Source organism: Glycine max, unplaced genomic scaffold, assembly GCF_000004515.6.
Source record: "Glycine max cultivar Williams 82 unplaced genomic scaffold, Glycine_max_v4.0 scaffold_129, whole genome shotgun sequence".
NCBI lineage: Eukaryota > Viridiplantae > Streptophyta > Magnoliopsida > Fabales > Fabaceae > Glycine > Glycine max.
The window spans coordinates 1,904-19,511 of NW_024464772.1; the positions used below are offsets into that span (position 1 = coordinate 1,904).

Here is a 17,608-nt window from a genome sequence, read left to right on the forward strand (position 1 = left end):
AACCAAACTGCATATTTACATATTATATATTTTGTTGAATTTTTATTTTAATATGTGTGACATTATCCATTAGGTGCGAATTGCGTTTCAATTTCACTATTTGCGTTTCACTTATTTCTGTGTTGCGTTTCACTTACACACTACTGATTACACAAAAATTTTTAGCACTAGAGGTAGAGTGCTTAGTTGTTACAGGAGTTCTCTTACCCCAAAAATTGTTGAAGCTTTAGTTTGTACACAAAATTGGTGTCGATCTTCCCCATTGACAATGGAGGATGAAGAGTTCGAGGATGAATTTTATAATCTTGAACAAGGTATTTTATTTTTATTTTAAACTCTTCTAGTTGTTTATTCTTTTTTGTGTAATTTTTCATTCATACTAATTAATTTTTTTATATATTTTTAGAAATGGAACCAATCCCACAATTGACTGAAGATAATTCAGATGTTGAATCTGATTAGAGGTAATTCAAATCTGGGATACTGGTCAAGAAAGGTCACACTTTGTCATCAATTATTCTCTTTTTTATATATAAGTGTGATTAAGGATTCAATTTGGTGTTCATGGGTTGTCTTGATTTTGCAATTGAATGGTGGGAGATGCTGAAATATCATATTTTTCTTGGATTTGGATAACTGGATTGTTGCATTTGATCTTGATGATAAGATTACTAATCAACTTACAAAGGATCGATTGTGGCATGTAGTATATAACTATATATATGTTGCTGGTTAGGGGAGATTTTCAAGAAAAAATTATTGTAGGGGAGATTTGCAAAAATTTATGTTTGATTAGTATGTGAAGGTGTTTGTATGACATGATTTGTTGTTCTAGTCAGAGTTATTCTAGGAAGCATGAATAGATTTGGATTTGGATGACACATTTCCTTTACATTTTCAATTCAAAGATAATAGTACTGAGTACTGATTGAGTATTAAAAGAAATATTAATTCTTTGACTGTTTTAATTTCTGCAGAATGAAGAATGAAGGCTTGGATTGTTTGACATGCAATTATTGGACACTAAGGATGAAGAATTGGAAGATTGGAATCATTATTCATATGTTTTTATGTTTTACTTGAATTATTGTTGTAGCAGATTTTTATGAATTATTTGGATCTATTGAGTGTTTTATGTTTTTATGTTTTACTTGAATTATTGTTTTAGCATATTTTTATGAATTACTTGAATTATTTGACTATTTTATGTTTTTATACTTTATTTTCTTAAGGAATATTTAGATCTACAACATGTTAATTTTTATTATGATTATAAACAAGATTTTATAATTTAAAAAAAACCGAAAAAACCGCTCAAACCGCACCACGAACACCCCTATTATTCAATGACTTATTTTATACAAATTATTATCTTGTTCTAATTTTCCACAACGATGATCAACATGTTATGTGTATATATTTATTGTAATACTAAAATAATAAATTAAAGAAAGTTATAAGGTTAATGCCTAGTGGTAATTTCTTTTGATGTAATATAAAATTAATTGTTATAAAAACTCTTTTGATTAAAAATAATGTAGCTTGATTTACTATATATATATATATATATATATATATATATATATATATATGTTTTGTGTCATGCAAATATGATTACTGTATGATGTGTATATGAGTTATGAGGTGTAATAAATTATTATAATGACATTATAATATTATTATGGAGATTGAGTAGTACAAAGTGGAATGTGTCAATTTGCGAGATACATGTAAACATGAGATGATTGATTGTGACATTATGAGATGTTAAATTGTGGGCATGATATTTGGTTGTGAATAAGTGTGTGTGTTTAACACTTATGTGACAATAATTATGTTGTGAGCTGTGAATTATACAATAACCCGAACAGTGTTGATATTGAGAAAATGTTTATGTGCAGTGTTAAAGAGAAAGTGTAGGTTTCTTATTTAGGAACCAATGTTAAATTGTAGCGCAATGTGTTGAACGTGTTTAAAACAGGAGTGTGAGGTCGTAGATATTGTATAATTCATTAGTAGTGTCTATAAATTGTATTTGTGATGAATTGTGGAATAACATGTTGCTTTGAGATTATAATATTGTTATCGAGATTGAGTATAAGTGCAAAGTTGAATATGTGTTAATATGTGATATACATGTAAACATGTGATGGTGGATTGTGATATTATGAGATGTGAAATTGTGAACAAGTTTTAGTTGTAAATAAGTGTGTGGTTAACACTTGATGTGACATTACTTGTGTTGTGAGTTGTGTGAATTATACAATAACCTGACCAGTGTTATCTTGAGAAAAGTGTTGATGTGCAGTGTTAAAGAAAAAGTGTAGGTTTCTTATTTAGGAACCAGTGTTAAAGAGAAAGTGTAGGTTTCCTATTTAGGAACCAGTGTTAAATTGTAGCGCAATGTGTTAAACGTGTTTAAAACACAAGTGTGAAGTCGTGGGTATTGTATAATTCATGAGCAATGTCTGCATGCAAAAAAATTATTTTAGGGGTTAGACCTGAATCAAGAGGAAGAGGCCCTGATGTACTCTTCGGAGTGTAGGCTTTGGGGGTAAATACACCCGGTTTGAGTGCTCTTTTAAGCCTGTGCCGATCTCACATGGTTAGAGCATTCTCGTAAAACAACGTGACCCTGACTAGTCCCCCTATGATTTTACTTAGTGAGAATAACCTGACATACCCATGTTGTGGTGTGTCTTGTTATGTACTCCTAAGTTCCCTAGGGTGATTTTTCACTAACAAGGTACCACATTGCATATAGGTTTGAGTCTTAGCATAACTATTGCATACGCTTGCTAATTATTTATTATGAAATTGATGTGTTATTATGTCTTGATCGAAGTGTGTGATTCATGTGTAATGTAATTGATGATTGAAAAGTGAAGTTTAAATGACAAAGTGGTGGAATTACGTGAGTTATGTTTAAGTAAGTTATATCTCATTTATATGATATGTATATCTAGTTGTCTTGTTTCTCTATTAGTTAGAAATGTGATAACTCACTCCCTGTGTGTTGTTTGTGTTTAGATCATGTGATGATCTTGAACTTTGTGTTCAGGGGAGCAGATGACTAGGTGAATTGCTTTAAGAAATCTTGTGCTGAAGGACGTCGGGACACAATGCTCTGATAGGATGTGACATTGGGGTACAGGTTTCTATATTAATTGTATGAAGTGTTAGGTGGCCTTGTTTGAGTCGAGATGACTTTATTATTTATTTGGACAAGTTTGAATATGATGTAAAAGAAAGTGAATGCAAGTCTTTTACCTTGTAGAAAGGATTTTATTTAAATGTGTTTTAAAAAATTTTAATTAATTATGATTTCTTTTCCTTTTATTAGTACATATATGTATGGGGTAGAGGACGTCACAGTAGTACTATATCAGTGAAAAACCTCGTCGGGCACCTAGGAGTACATGACAAGACAAACCACACAATAGTAAGTCAGGTCACTCTCACTAGGTAAAATCATAGGGAGATCAGTCAGGGTCATGTTGTTTTGCGAGAATGCTTCAACCATGTGGGATCAACACAGGCTTAAAGGAGCACTCAAATCGGGTATATTTACCCCCAAGGCCTAGACTCCAAAGAAAACTTTTTAGCACACAGACTCTATTTATGAAATGTACAAAACACATGACTCCTCAATTGTTCTCAAAATAATTTTATCTCGTCACGCTTGTGATTAAACTCGTCGGGTCCTTATAGTGGTTCTCATCGTAATACTCGTCACGCATTAACTCGTCGCCCTTAAAGGGTCTTATAATCGTGTGATTATACGATTCATAACTTACAACTCAAAGCATACAATATCTTAATGCAGATATATATTACAAGTCAATACATACTCAATTTATCGCATACACTCGGTCTCAATCACAATGGTATTATCCCAAAGTAGCATGCTATCACACCTCATGAATCATATACACTTTACTTATGAACTATGCAATACACACAACTACTCAATTGTTTTCAAATCATTTTAACTCGTCGGGTTCCTATAGTGGATCCCATCACAATACTTGTCGCGCAAAAGCTCGTCGCCCTTAGAGGGTCTTACAATTGTGTGATTGCATAGTTCATAGCTCACAACTCAATATATACAACATCTCAATACACATGTATCTCACCATTATCACAAGGTTCAATTTGTCACTTACTCACAATTTGAATCACCATTTCATAAGCTCAATATAACAATTCATACAAAAATGTTTCTCACAACACAAAGAGTAAAATCTCTCAAACAATTTCACATAATCATACAGAAAGAATTATAATACAATAAACATCCCAAAATAAACCCCAATTTGATCCCCTAAGGATTCCTACACATACTCATTCTAACTCCAATTGCGATAAACTCATCTCTTTCCTCTAAGCAGGTTCACGTGTGTAGTCCGGCAATGATAACGAAATCTCTAGCAGTATCCTAAGATTCCTTAAGGTTTTCCTCTGTTTGTTCTATTAGGGCTTCCAAACGTTAGAGAGAAGCAGAATAAATTGTAGCCTCTATTTTACTGTCAATGTGTGAGGGACGTTTATCTCTCTGTGGAGATTATTTGACAAACTCCAACAGTGGATATGTATGAAAATGGATTCCAAAGGTGGTGTTCAAATTTCACAACGATCCAACGGTTAACGAATCTAAGATCATAGTTTTACTGGGACAGGTTTTGGGTCTTTGCGGAAAAAGAGAACATTACGATGCAAAGGACATTTCTCTCACCTCCAACATTTTTCGCAAATTCCAACCGTCAGAAATGAGTTCCGAACCTGGTGCTCAAATTTCACGATGATACAACGGTTAACGAGTCCGAGGTTTGAGTGTATGCGAAAAAAAGAGAGGCTTTTAAGAGGAGGAGAAGAGAAAATGAAATTGAGAAGAAGAGGAAGTCTATTATTTATTTAATTATAAAAATCTCATATTTTTTCTAAAACTCTATTTATTTTTAATTAAAAAACTTTTTTAATTTATTTTATGAAAAATGGAATGTTACATCATTCAAGTGGAAAATTCAACGATAAAAAATTTAAAGAGTTTAATTGATAAATATTGACAGTATAAAATAATTTTATACCGATATTCAATTATAAACTACTATTTGTATAACTTTTTTATGTGAATATTATAAAAGTTAATAAATTTTCCATGCTTGAATGACTGTTTAAAACTTCTATACTATCCGAGCATGACCCTTTTTCTCTATTTTAAATTCTCTCAAGTTGATTTGCTATATCTTTATAAATATTAAAGCAGATGCAAATTGACATGATTGCAATATAGCAAACCAATTTGTAGCGAAGCTTATAGAGAATGCAGTATTAAGGAATGACTGATTTCATCGTGCAATTGTTACCCCCACGGGAGTGAAAGTCAAACCATCAAATGTCACTACTCGTAAATGCATGGTGAAAAGAAACCCTCCTTTTTCCTTCACTAGAGAGACGCCCGTGCCGATGCACGGGCTCATACTTTTATTTGAATATTGATAAATGTGAAGTATGTCAAAATATATGTAAGGAAAGGAAAACATTAATTTAGGAATGTATATTTGAAACTAACCTGATTGTATGATAGAATGTTTTTTATGGTGCTAGAAAGATTATGATGGTAACATCTTCTACGGAGTGGGAGACTATACAACATAGTGTTGATGTATACTGCAATATAAGAAATGATATACTAATAAGCATAGTATATTGTAAACATATAATCAGAAATTGACAAAGTGTAAATGAAACGAACAATTAGTGTTTGATAGAAAATGAATTTTAATAATGAAAATGTGTACATTAAAAAAAAGGATTTGGGAAGCATACCATGATTATAAGTTAGAAAAAACTTCTTTGTATACTACATTAATGGTAGTATTTTTGGGAGTGCCTTGATTATCATGAATAAGAATGTGGAGCCCTTTTTTGCTTTGAACTCGTGAAAGTGCAACATATGACTGGCCGTGAGAAAAAACTGGGGTTGGCAAATACAATCCAACATGTGCCAACGATTGTCCCTGAGATTTGTTAATTGTCATTGCAAATGAAACCATGAATGGAAATTGTCTTCTAATTAGCTTGAATGGCCATGGTGAATCAGAAGGAGAAAGATTCATTCTTGGTATGTAAGTTCTATGACCTATGTTAGGTCCAGTAATAATCTCTGCTTCAACAACACTTGAACTAAGTCTTGTAACAATAAGCCTAGTTCCGTTGCATAACCCATCAGCTTGGTCCAGATTTCGTAGTAGGATGATAGGCGTACCAACCTTGATTATGAGCTTGTGATTTGGTATGCCTGATGTCTTCAATGAGTTTAGAAATTCAGCTGTTAATACTCCAAATGCAGGACTGAGTAGTTCATCTAATTTGTCAACAGAATCAGCACTACAATACTCTTTCTCCTCACCAGGAATCAAAGACAGGACATAGTCATTTATTTTATCAACAACATCTTTTGTAGAGGCAAGGACAACTCTTTTTTGCAAGAAATCGCCATTGCTGTAGTTGTGTAATAAGTCTGGATATGTTGCTTCAACAATTGTCTGGATAGGATCTTGAAAGTCCTTGATAAGAAACTCATCTAGGATGGTGATTTCACCATAATCATCATTAGGCTCTGCAAGTTTACCATCACCTATGTCTAGCAACCACTCAGAAAATTGTTTTAGTTCATCCAAGTTGGAATGGTCAGTAGGATTTGATTGCAACTGCATATTTTTAGTCAGCTTTAGAATTTGACAATGGTTCTAAATGTAAGATGAATTTAAAGTTGCATAGACAATGTCAGAACGATTACCTCTTGGCACAACAGGTAGAATTTGACGGAAATCACCACCAAAAACAATGACCTTTCCTCCAAAAGGATTGCTGTTGTGCATGATGTCCTGTAAACTTTTGTCAAGGGCCTCAATACTGTATATGTGACACATTGGAGCTTCATCCCATATGATGAGTTTTGTGATATGCAACAATTCAGCCAAATCACTCCCTTGATGGATATTGCATGTCAAATTTTTTGTTGCAGGGACAGGAATAGCAAACTTAGAATGTGTTGTTCTACCACCAGACAATAGTATTGAGGCAATCCCACTTGAAGCTACTATTAAAACAATTCCGCCAGTAGAGCGTATAGCAGATGATAAAGTTTTCCACACAAATGTCTTGCCTGTGCCACCATATCCATATAGAAAATAAACTCCACCTGATTGAGTTGCAACCACATGCATAATCTTATTAAAAATAAAAGTATGCTCATCTGCATTTAGTAATGTATGAATGATTTATTATTAGTGTGGATTGTTAGGAATTCATATTGTGTTAGTAAAGAGTAAAAAATTTTATAAATACCTGTTAGCAACTAGTAGCATTTGTCAAATTCGGCGGCCAATATCTCCCTGTCGTAAGCTAATTCATTGTAGATGAGATTATTTTGGTGCGTCTTGGCGGCATATCCTAGTGGGTATGGCATCGAAGGAAAATCTCATAGGCTTTTCCTGTTGGCTTGCAAGAGGTTTTCAATTTCCGTCAAACAAAGATGATTTTTTTCTTTGTCTGTTAGTTGGATGCCTATGAATGGTAAAAAATGACATAGTCAGTTATGAATAGTATGATTGATACGTATTTATTTAGGATTTATGAAATTACCTTGTCTTCTATGATTAAATACAATATCATCTGTCATCCATTGCCAAGTTTCTTTCCACATATTCAGGCCTATCCATGGTATTCATAAATAGCAGCTTCACAAATAACTTCCTAAGATAGTGTGGAGTTCCCCAAGTGTTTGCTTCTCGTAAGGCACCAACAAATTCTTGATCACTTCCTAGAAAACCTTTTGCAAAGCATGCTTCTCTAAATGTATGATAGACAACATTTTCTACTGTTCTAATATCTTCATAACATTGTGATCCTTTAGCAGAGGAAAGCATCATCCTCATGTAGAACAACTCTCCACTGGAAGGGGGCACCCAAATCAGCCTGCCAATAGTATTTCCTTGTTTCCTTGGTTTCTAGCATCTTTTTCGTGCATCATAAACAAATTTGGACACATATTTAGCATAAGTAAGATCTCGTCCATGATGGTATATTTTATTAGAATCCATCCAAGCTGTGAACATTGATTCTTTGATTGTAGTCTTAGCCAGTACTGTGCCAATTTCTTGACTATCTTTCCAATAAACAGGTTGTTGATTTTCAAGGTGGAAATAAAGACGTTCAACTGCCGGTGCACGCCCATGCATTGGGAATGCAAAAATCTTCCAACATGCTTCAGGAGCCGACACATACCTGGACAATGAAAAATAAAATATGAACACTTTATTTGTAGTAATTATTAATTTTATTAATTAGTTCATAACAAAGGGTTTTTTGTCTATAGAAGAAATGAAATTTAATGAGAAGATGATGGAGACATACTGACAGTCAAGATAATGTTTAATTTCATCATGAACCTGATTTTGTGGGCCATCCTGGTTTTGGTCATTGACAATAACTGCTGTAATCCGATCAGATCCTTTATTGATGTACTTAAACAAATATTTTATTGAGCTACTTTGATTGCACCATTCCACATTTAGGTGTGTTCTATATTTGAGTAACAAATGTGGATTATATGGGACAACAAATCGATTATCGAGATGAACACCCTGTTTTTGCACAGTCTGTCTGGTGTCTCTTCTTCTATAAACAGGAAAACCATCTTGGTCAACAATTGTGGCTGGCTGAAACTTTTTTGGGAAAAACCTGAAACACTTGCCATTGGCCATACATGGTGCCCTTTTATTAGCTAGTCCACATGGACCATGCATCATGTGGTTGGAGACAATTTGATACAATTCTGGATCTGTGTCCTTATTTGGTATTTCAGCAGAAATTATGTTGTCAATGTCTTCTGGATTTGGATTCTTATTTAAAGGATGCAAAAATATTAAGATATGAGCATGAGGCAATCCTCTTTTTTGCCACTCAATAGTGTAAACAACTGTATTACAAATAAAATATCAGTAGCATGATTAATAATGTATAATTTTAAGTATAATTGTAAAATTGTAAAGTAAGCAAAAATTGATGTAGGTGGTACTTACTTACATGCAAGAATGGGACCAAATACATGTCCACTCTTAAGATCATGCATCAACTGGTTTAGTTTCATTTTGAATACCCGTGACACAACATCAGGGAAATCAAGAGCTGTAAGATTTGACTTTGCAACTTGTCGTTGTATTTCTGGCCATGCTGGATTACACGTTAATGTCAAGAATAGATCAGGAAATCCAACATGGGCACAAATTGCCATCCCATCAAAATACAATTGTTCCATATATCTCTGACTACCAACGAACAAACTTGGTAATATAATTCTCTTACCTTTTTCATTACCTTGGGTTAAGAGCTGATTATTACAGTCATTTAAATTGATGTACTTGTCAACTCGGAGTTCTTGTTGATGTTGTCTAACATAGTTTAGTTTTTTAGACTCAATCATACAATACCCATCAACAACCCATTGGTGAAACAATCTTCTTGAATGAAGTATTGTTTGTGCTTCATTATCCCTTGATTGCATCCTGTAACAAAAATACTCATGCATGGTAACTTTGTTCCTCTTTGTAGCATGGCTATGCGGATGATGCTTATGAAAAATGTTTGGTCTGTAGCCATCTTCACCGTGTGGGTACAAAAGAGGATATTGCAAAGGTAAATATGCAGGATGAAGTTCATTTATTCTTTGCAGCATGCCTGTTTGCTTCTCAATGATGATATCTCTGTTATTTGTTGTATGCTCGTCACCAACAATTAAAGCAGCCACTTCAGAAGCATTTGGTAAATTATATAATCTGCCATCAGTTTTCCTGTCACTAATGAGTTTTAGTTTCAGGTCACACACTACAGAAGAGTCTAGTTTATCCCTTGCCATTCTGAATTTTTATGCATATGGATTATGGGTATCTAGCATATTCTTGATACCAATTATAATGTCTTCATCAACATTATTTTTTATACTGCACATAGACAATTGTTAACGGTAATCATTCTTAAAAAAATATATAAATTTAAATTTAAATAACTATAAAGGTGGCATTAGATTAATTGAATGTTAACACTTACGGGTATTGTGAAAGCCTATTGTTGACTTCGTTCTCTGTGTCATAAATATATAGTTGTGCAAACTTTGGTGAGTTATCCGGCATAGGTAGGAGGCTTCCAATAAGGTGATGCAATTGACCATGTATTCACAATGTAGGAGGACCTCTTCCCGTATTATAGGATGTGCCTACTTTGATACCGGGAGATGTGAATGCAAACATTAGGTTGTATAAACGTATGTTTTGCTGGAATTTCTTTGCTTGTGAGTCTCTACTGTCAAAGAGTAGTTGCCGCAAGGGTTGTGGAGCATCATGTAGTATTGGGAGTTGTATTTTACCATCACCACAACATAATGAAAACTTTGGATTTTTTGTCTGCTTATCTTTGTTAATCCTCTCATCATACCACATCTTCGCTTTACATTGCTTGCATTGCCAAATAGGATCTCCAATATCTTTGTAACTTGCACCTACATGTAAATGCAGAAATTTTGACATGGTATTACATTATCAAACATAATGAAGGACAATACAACATAATTTGCACAATGAATGTAAAAACCGGTATTTTCATTGTCATATGGAGCTTCAAGATTGCCATCATAATCGGTATGAGCAAAATCCTCAGTTGCTATGTCGTCAAATAAATAATCTATATAGCACATACATAGTCAGCAATTAAATACAAATAGTTAAATATTTAAAAATGTTGAAATTAACATAACAACATATTACCTATAACAATGTCTCCCTGTGTTATATCAAGTTCGTCATCAGTGTCATGCGAGATGTGCTCTATTAGTTTGGAATTGAATATTGTGTATCTACCTGAATTTATATGTTGAGAAGTCAAGCCAATCTGAGTAGGTCGACAACTTGTAGTTGTATGTGGTTCAATACATGGTGATGAATTAAGGGTTGACATAGTTATATTCTCTTTCCCAAACTTGGACAACAAATTCCTCTGTATTGAAGATGCATTGATGATACGTGAATTCACAAAATTTTTTGGTCAAGTTTCAAATTGCCCTGTAAAATCTTGTTGTTTCTGATTCACAGTCAAAGTGCTTTCTGATAATGGTGTAGACTGTGTATGTGGTAACGCACTGTCTACAAAAGGGTGTGTTTCACATGATGAGGTACGTCTACACTTTTCTACACCAATAATTGTGATACATGCATAAGTATTAATAAACTAACTACAAATTAAAAGAATATTTGAATGTATTGTTACCACTATGTAAATCTGGATTTGGAGTGGCAAAGCTTTGTCTTCTTTGTTGCAAAATGTGTTTTCTATGTTTCCTCCATTGAGCAAAATTTTCCATTTAACCTTTTCGTAATGAATAAGTTCTACAATATTGTGTCAGAGCTTCATAATACAAATGTCAGATAAACATACTCAAATACCATTACGTAATATGCATGCCCTACATGTACATCCATTACTGGACAATAATTAATGTAAAATATAATTTATTGCATTAACATAAAAAGCTTACTTGGCAGTTAGCAGTAGAAGTAAGTGATGTGGTGTTGTTGTTTAGCAGCTTCACTTTTGGTTCTTCATTTATGAATAAATGCGTTTTAGATGGTGGTGAATGTGAGCGAATGCTGTTGAAGATGGGAGACTAAGGTTATGAATTATTCTCCATTAGTATACTGCACTAAAGTTGTTAAACAAAAAAGAAGAAGAGATTTCGGTCCATTGCCACTAATTTGTGGAGTTTTCTTTTCCTCCAAGCCTGAAATCAAAGATTGTGTGGCCCTCACGCTTGTGTCAATCAAACCAACAGTAAACAACAGTACTGGTCATTAATTGCTCCATTAAATGTGGTTGTGGCCTTTATTGATATGCACACAAATGTCTAATTAATCCTGCGAATTTGCTCTTTTGATTTGACAAACGGGAAAAGTTGTTGCATTTGTGATATCTTTTCAAATATTTAATATTTAATTTATTAATATGCATCGATATTTCTTAAAAAAATCTAGAATAGATTTTTTTTTCATAAAAAATATTTTATAACTATCAACAGTAGTTAAAGTGGTATATATTATTCATCGTATTTAATGTAAGTAGGTAATATTAAAAATCTGTTGGTGTTCAAACAGAATGATTAATAAGACTAAAAACTAAATTCATGGTACCCATTACATTGTTTCAGGACTAAAAATTCATTTAATTAACAAACATTGGTAATGTTAAGCAATCAGGAATAAATATGATATTAATCAACTAACATCAAACACTTTATTCAAACAGGTAAAGGCATAAATATAGCAACTAAGTAAATTCATAATCAATACCATCCAAACCTTAAGCGAGTTTGTTGTTCATAAAACTTACATACCAAATAATAAATTGTCTGGTTCCCCAAGGGAATATTAAAATGCTTATAAATATTACATAATTACTAAATAAAATATCAAACAAAGTTAGAAATATTTTAAACCAAAATATTAAAAGCTAGTGCATTCGTAACATAAATAATCATGCGGAGTCGTCCTCATCCTCGTCCCACACAATTTTCTTTCTGGCAATGACCTCCCAAAGAAGTTGATTTGGCCTGAAATAAAAGACAACTTCATCACCGGTCATCAAATCGTTTTCTGTTAAAAATTGGAACCATGGGTCAGCAAAACATTTAAGCCCATTATGCATACTCAACTTCCAAAACTGACGACGCCCACGAACACCAAGGACAGTAACATAGTCGTCTCCTGCATTAACATAACCCACAACATCGAGTGGCAGTACCTACATTGGAACGAAGCTAGTCAATAAATATTTAAAAGGTATCATATTAGAAAACAAAAACAAACTTATGACCAAACTGTTACCAATGGATAAAGTCTAACAATCATCTAATTGTCGACATCCACAGTAAACACATATTCTCTAGCAGAATGGACAGGCCTGCCACATGTCTGTGCATGCAGTGGCGGTGAGAAGTGGATATCAAACTTCCAATTCTTGTCCGGCGCAGCAAATGTGATCATCACACCTTCATATATTCCCATATCCCTGCTGAAGTGTTTGAGACCATCAACAATGTAGACTCGGTTACTAAATTTTCTAACTCTTATATGGTGCTTCTTTCCATTGTAGTCCAACACCACATAATCCGGGTAATCTGGAGCCCATTGTTTATGATAAACAGAGGGCACCTCAATGATATTCTGGAAGTAAAAACCTAAACGTGTTACTGATTTATAAGGGATCATGTAAATATTTAAACATATATTATTTTTTTGTGGGATTAAAACAAATGGATAAATATCATAAAGGATGGCAAATACTAACCCTGTCAACATGAAATACAGCCTTAAATTGGTATGTCATACCGGATGCGAATAACATAGGTGGGTCCTGAATGTCATAACCAAAATGCAAGCAAATAAAATAATTTAATACAAACAAATAATGAAACATAACAACAGGTATACAAAGGTACTGACGAAAATGATCAATAAATACCGTTAATGTTCCGAATACAATCCTTAATATTAAATAGCGGTTGCAAAAAAATGTAGTGAATCTTGCACAGGGGGGATTATAAGGCAATCAAAACAAAAATAATGGGTCATTACAACAAACCTGCAAATCAGAATAGAAAAATACGCTATACGAAGGCACAACAAAATATATGTACTTGGGTTTTTGTTTGGAAGACATTTTTTAAAAACATGTAACCAAAGATGGACCAAAAACATATAAGAAGTATCACACAAATAATAGGAAAAGACATAAATCTAACAACATATTTTGTAAATCTGCGGACTGAACATGACCAATATCGTAGTCAACATTGTTACAAACATCAACATCATGTAGTCTATAAAGGGCATATAACATATAATAACCATACAAAAAGGAGGGAAAAGTAAATTCACTAACAGCATTGCAACGATTAGTGATGAACGAATGTTGAACATATACAAATGAGAAGCAAAAGAGGAAGATGGAAAAACATATACAAAGTAAAGACGATTAGACGAAGGATGGAAAAGTTAAAGAACTTACGACATTGGAGGCGGTTGATGACTGTGTACTCATGCTGTTAAGGGTTGTATGACGTTGTTTGAGAAATGACTGTGGATAATTGTTGGTGGTGGTTTGATATACTTGACGTTTTGTAATTATTATTATTGAATGAAAATGAACAGAGTTTAATAATTACATAACCTACTTGGCGTAGCAATTATTGCTTATTCTCACGGGTTTTTAAGCGACGTCTCTTCAAATATCAAATATACTACTATTTTAATACTATTTAATTAATAGCGCGACTATCAACAGTTAATTAACAGTTCATAATAATAAATGTTTTCTTAATTATATAAACTAAATTAATATATTTAATACTGGTGATGTGTATTAGTTGGGAGGCTTTTACACTTCCCCGTAATAATAATGAGTACCTTTCTCACCCCCTAATAATGATTAGACCCCTACAACTTTCGACACATATCACCTGCATTGGGAATTTGCACCTGCTGACATTTGTACTTGATAACTGGCCAATTAATTACATGTACTGATATATATCCTACGTTTGTACCCATAAGACTTATTATAGCTATAAGTCGATGATCCTTTTGATGGCATCGAGCATACCTGTGTATATGTACTATTTCCAAGATGATCCTTTGGCCGGATTTTGTAAATGAGTATACATTACCTTCATAAGTGCGTCAGCATGATATGTGAAGTTTTAAATCCTACCTTTGTACTTAAAACCCTGCAAGTAAATAAACAATCACATTCTGTATTCCATATTAAAATTATATATTAAGATAATAATACTCAACAATTTTGTATTACAATGCATAAAACCCTTCAAACACCTGCATGTGTAAATAAAAGTATGACATTTCATATTATTAAAATTATATACTAAAATAATAAAACTGAACTATTGTTTACGAAAATGATATACATAAAATTTACTGAACAAATTCATAACACAAATTTGAATTTGACAACAATGTTAATTTCATTTTAATACAATGCATAAAACTATTAAAACACAACACAAAACGTTAAATAATTTCAGTAAAATTTCAACAACAATTAAAATACATTAATATTTGGTATTTTAATATGAATCTTATATCGGCATTTCACTATGAACAATTTTAAAGTTATTATTTTGTTATTATCATATTCTACATTAACTATTTTATAAAATAACTCAAGGTTGATGCTGACATAAGTTGTAACATTCATAGAATTCATTCTTCATACATCGGTAATTAAACTTGTTCCACATCACAAAATACATCATAATGATGACCTAATTGTTCAAACCAAAAGGTATGACATTTCAAACATAACATACACACATTGTTCAAACCAAAAGGTATGACATGTGAAACATAAAATACATACATCACTTAAAAAGTTACAATTTTTTAAATCAAAATAACAACTAATTACTTAGCTTTTATATGCTTGTTGGTCGATAGTTCATATGTTGTGAAGTCGTCACTATCAAACTGACTACTTCCTTGCTGATCGGACGTTCTTTTTGCAGGAGTTACAAAGGCAGCATTTCCAGGATCATATTTAGAAGACTGTGACAATAAAGGCTGTGTAAAAACAATACATATATTATTAGTAAATAACAATTATTAGTAAATAACAATACAATAATAATTAAAGTGATTCCCGGTAAAAACAAATAATGTAAACAAATAAATAAAATGTCTACTGTAGGATGGTAATCTTGTTGTGATGAAGATGCAGCACCAACAGCAGCTGACTTGTTGCTTAAACATTGTTCATCCTGCAAGTAAGAATAGATTGATAAGAAATTTTTTTTTAACATCTACGAATTACACTGACATGGACAAATTATTATTACCTGTAGACCTAGCGTGGATATCACTGATTGTATATGATGTTCCTGTTCACTAAAATCCAACATGGATGATTGGTGCATCTGTATACGGTGTTTGAATCTCACAACCCAAGTTTTACCCAACAATTGATCAACACACGCAGGGAACACCTTGATCTCATCACCACTCTACAAATAAAAAACCATTTTAAATACACATTTGTGTTCATTGATCATTTTCTAATATAATTGTAATATAAATAACTTACCGCAATCAACTCTTGACGACATTCATCTGCAATTTTACCAAATATTTTGATACATACTGCATCCCAAAAATGGAAGTTCACCTTCTCCCCATTCTGTTCCATCTTGACAACTAACTTATACTTAGACCAACAAAGCATTGTTACAGAAAATAGTGAATCTGGATGACTTAAAGAACAGAAATTCGAATAACTATTCAATTCGTATTCGGCAAAAAAAAAATGTTACCTTGGAATAGTGTGAGTAACATGATTCTGGCACGAACGGCAGGCGACACCTATTTTTAATGGATCAAAAGTGGTTGTACAATATGGACAACTGTCATAACTCCATGGTGTATCAATCATCACCTCATCGACAGTGCCCACAGTCAAACAATAACAATCCTAAATAAGTTTAATTCATTTTGAAAAATTATAAGAAATTAGAAATATCATAACAAAGTCCTCGGCTAACTATACATTAAGTTCATTAGAAATTGATAATATCATAACAGATTAAGTTCATAAAATAAATATAATAATAATCTAAAAACAATGCCTTTAAGTGGTAATACTTGAAAATGATAACGACTCTCATCATTTTAAATTAACAACACTTAATAGACTTACCTGTCGCAGAGTCTTTATTTCACCAAAGCTCACTATTTGAGCATTATGCAAAAACTTATCTTGGCAATTCTGGGTAGACTGTGACTGAGAAACATCACCCTCATCATCTAGACCGCCAATATAAAATGGCACACGTAAACTACATCAATTAACAATTTAAATGTATACCTGTACCAAACTGCATAATAATCCAGCAAACAAATTCAAATCATTCATTGTACCTATCATGGAACTGTTGAATTTCGTTTTTGTCACCATTCACATAAAACTTCGAACCATGCTTTATATTCTGAACATTGAGGGGATACTTGTCTGCAAAAAATATAACTCATACAATGCATTCATAAATTGAAGTTAACAATGAAACATTTAATAAATGGAGAACAACTTAATACTGACCCTTGGGTTCTTTGATCTTAGCAAGAGTTAGCATAACAACCAATGGCTTTTGCACAAAATGGTTTTTCTCAATAGCATCATCCAGCTGAAGAGCATATTCCTCCCACACAATCATGATGATCTCAACATGACTATAACATAACAAAACATATACATACATCTTGGGTCTCAATTGGGGTAGAATGACAAAGTTAATTTTGATTAAAATTAAACAGACCTGTTGTCTCTCAACTTGACAGTCACTCTGTATGTTGGATTAACTGTTTTGCGTTCAATCACTTCAGCAATAACACCCACAATATCTATTTACATTGCAGACAGAGTAATGCTAATTATGTTAAATATATTCATACCAACTAATGATGCATACAACAATGATGCCTACCAAAAAAAT

The 17,608-nt window shown here is 32.8% G+C and overlaps 2 protein-coding genes, 1 long non-coding RNA gene and 1 pseudogene across 3 annotated transcripts; all 4 read right to left on the bottom strand.

Moving 5' to 3' along the window:
• Positions 1–5,834: 5,834 nt before the first annotated feature.
• Positions 5,835–6,719, bottom strand: LOC106794213 (ATP-dependent DNA helicase PIF1). The gene has a single exon (XM_014773219.1). The coding sequence runs from the start codon at positions 6,717–6,719 to the stop codon at positions 5,835–5,837; it is 885 nt and encodes a 294-aa protein (XP_014628705.1).
• A 957-nt stretch (positions 6,720–7,676) lies between these two features.
• Positions 7,677–11,016, bottom strand: LOC100812511 (uncharacterized; annotated as a pseudogene).
• A 1,618-nt stretch (positions 11,017–12,634) lies between these two features.
• On the bottom strand, positions 12,635–14,472 carry LOC102668588 (uncharacterized). Its single transcript, XR_001387260.2, has 3 exons — positions 13,399–14,472; positions 12,936–13,274; positions 12,635–12,852 (listed from the first exon to the last, which is right to left on the bottom strand). It is a non-coding gene; the product is annotated as an uncharacterized lncRNA (long non-coding RNA).
• A 1,162-nt stretch (positions 14,473–15,634) lies between these two features.
• On the bottom strand, positions 15,635–16,436 carry LOC106797917 (uncharacterized). The gene is made up of 3 exons (XM_041013726.1): positions 16,207–16,436; positions 15,962–16,126; positions 15,635–15,883 (listed from the first exon to the last, which is right to left on the bottom strand). Exons 1-3 carry the CDS (start codon positions 16,342–16,344, stop codon positions 15,635–15,637), a joined length of 552 nt encoding a protein of 183 aa, XP_040869660.1. The 5' UTR covers positions 16,345–16,436.
• Between the last annotated feature and the right edge of the window lie 1,172 nt (positions 16,437–17,608).

Bases quoted from the DNA above. Each gene is read 5' to 3' on its own strand.
- LOC106794213 (XM_014773219.1), bottom strand. From the start codon at position 6,719: ATGCAGTTGCAATCAAATCCTACTGACCATTCCAACTTGGATGAACTA.
- LOC106797917 (XM_041013726.1), bottom strand. From the start codon at position 16,344: ATGCTTTGTTGGTCTAAGTATAAGTTAGTTGTCAAGATGGAACAGAAT. The intron at 16,127-16,206 runs GTAAGTTATTTA...TTTTATTTGTAG, and splicing joins GTCGTCAAGAGTTGATTGCG to AGTGGTGATGAGATCAAGGT. The intron at 15,884-15,961 runs GTAATAATAATT...TCTTACTTGCAG, and splicing joins TATCCACGCTAGGTCTACAG to GATGAACAATGTTTAAGCAA.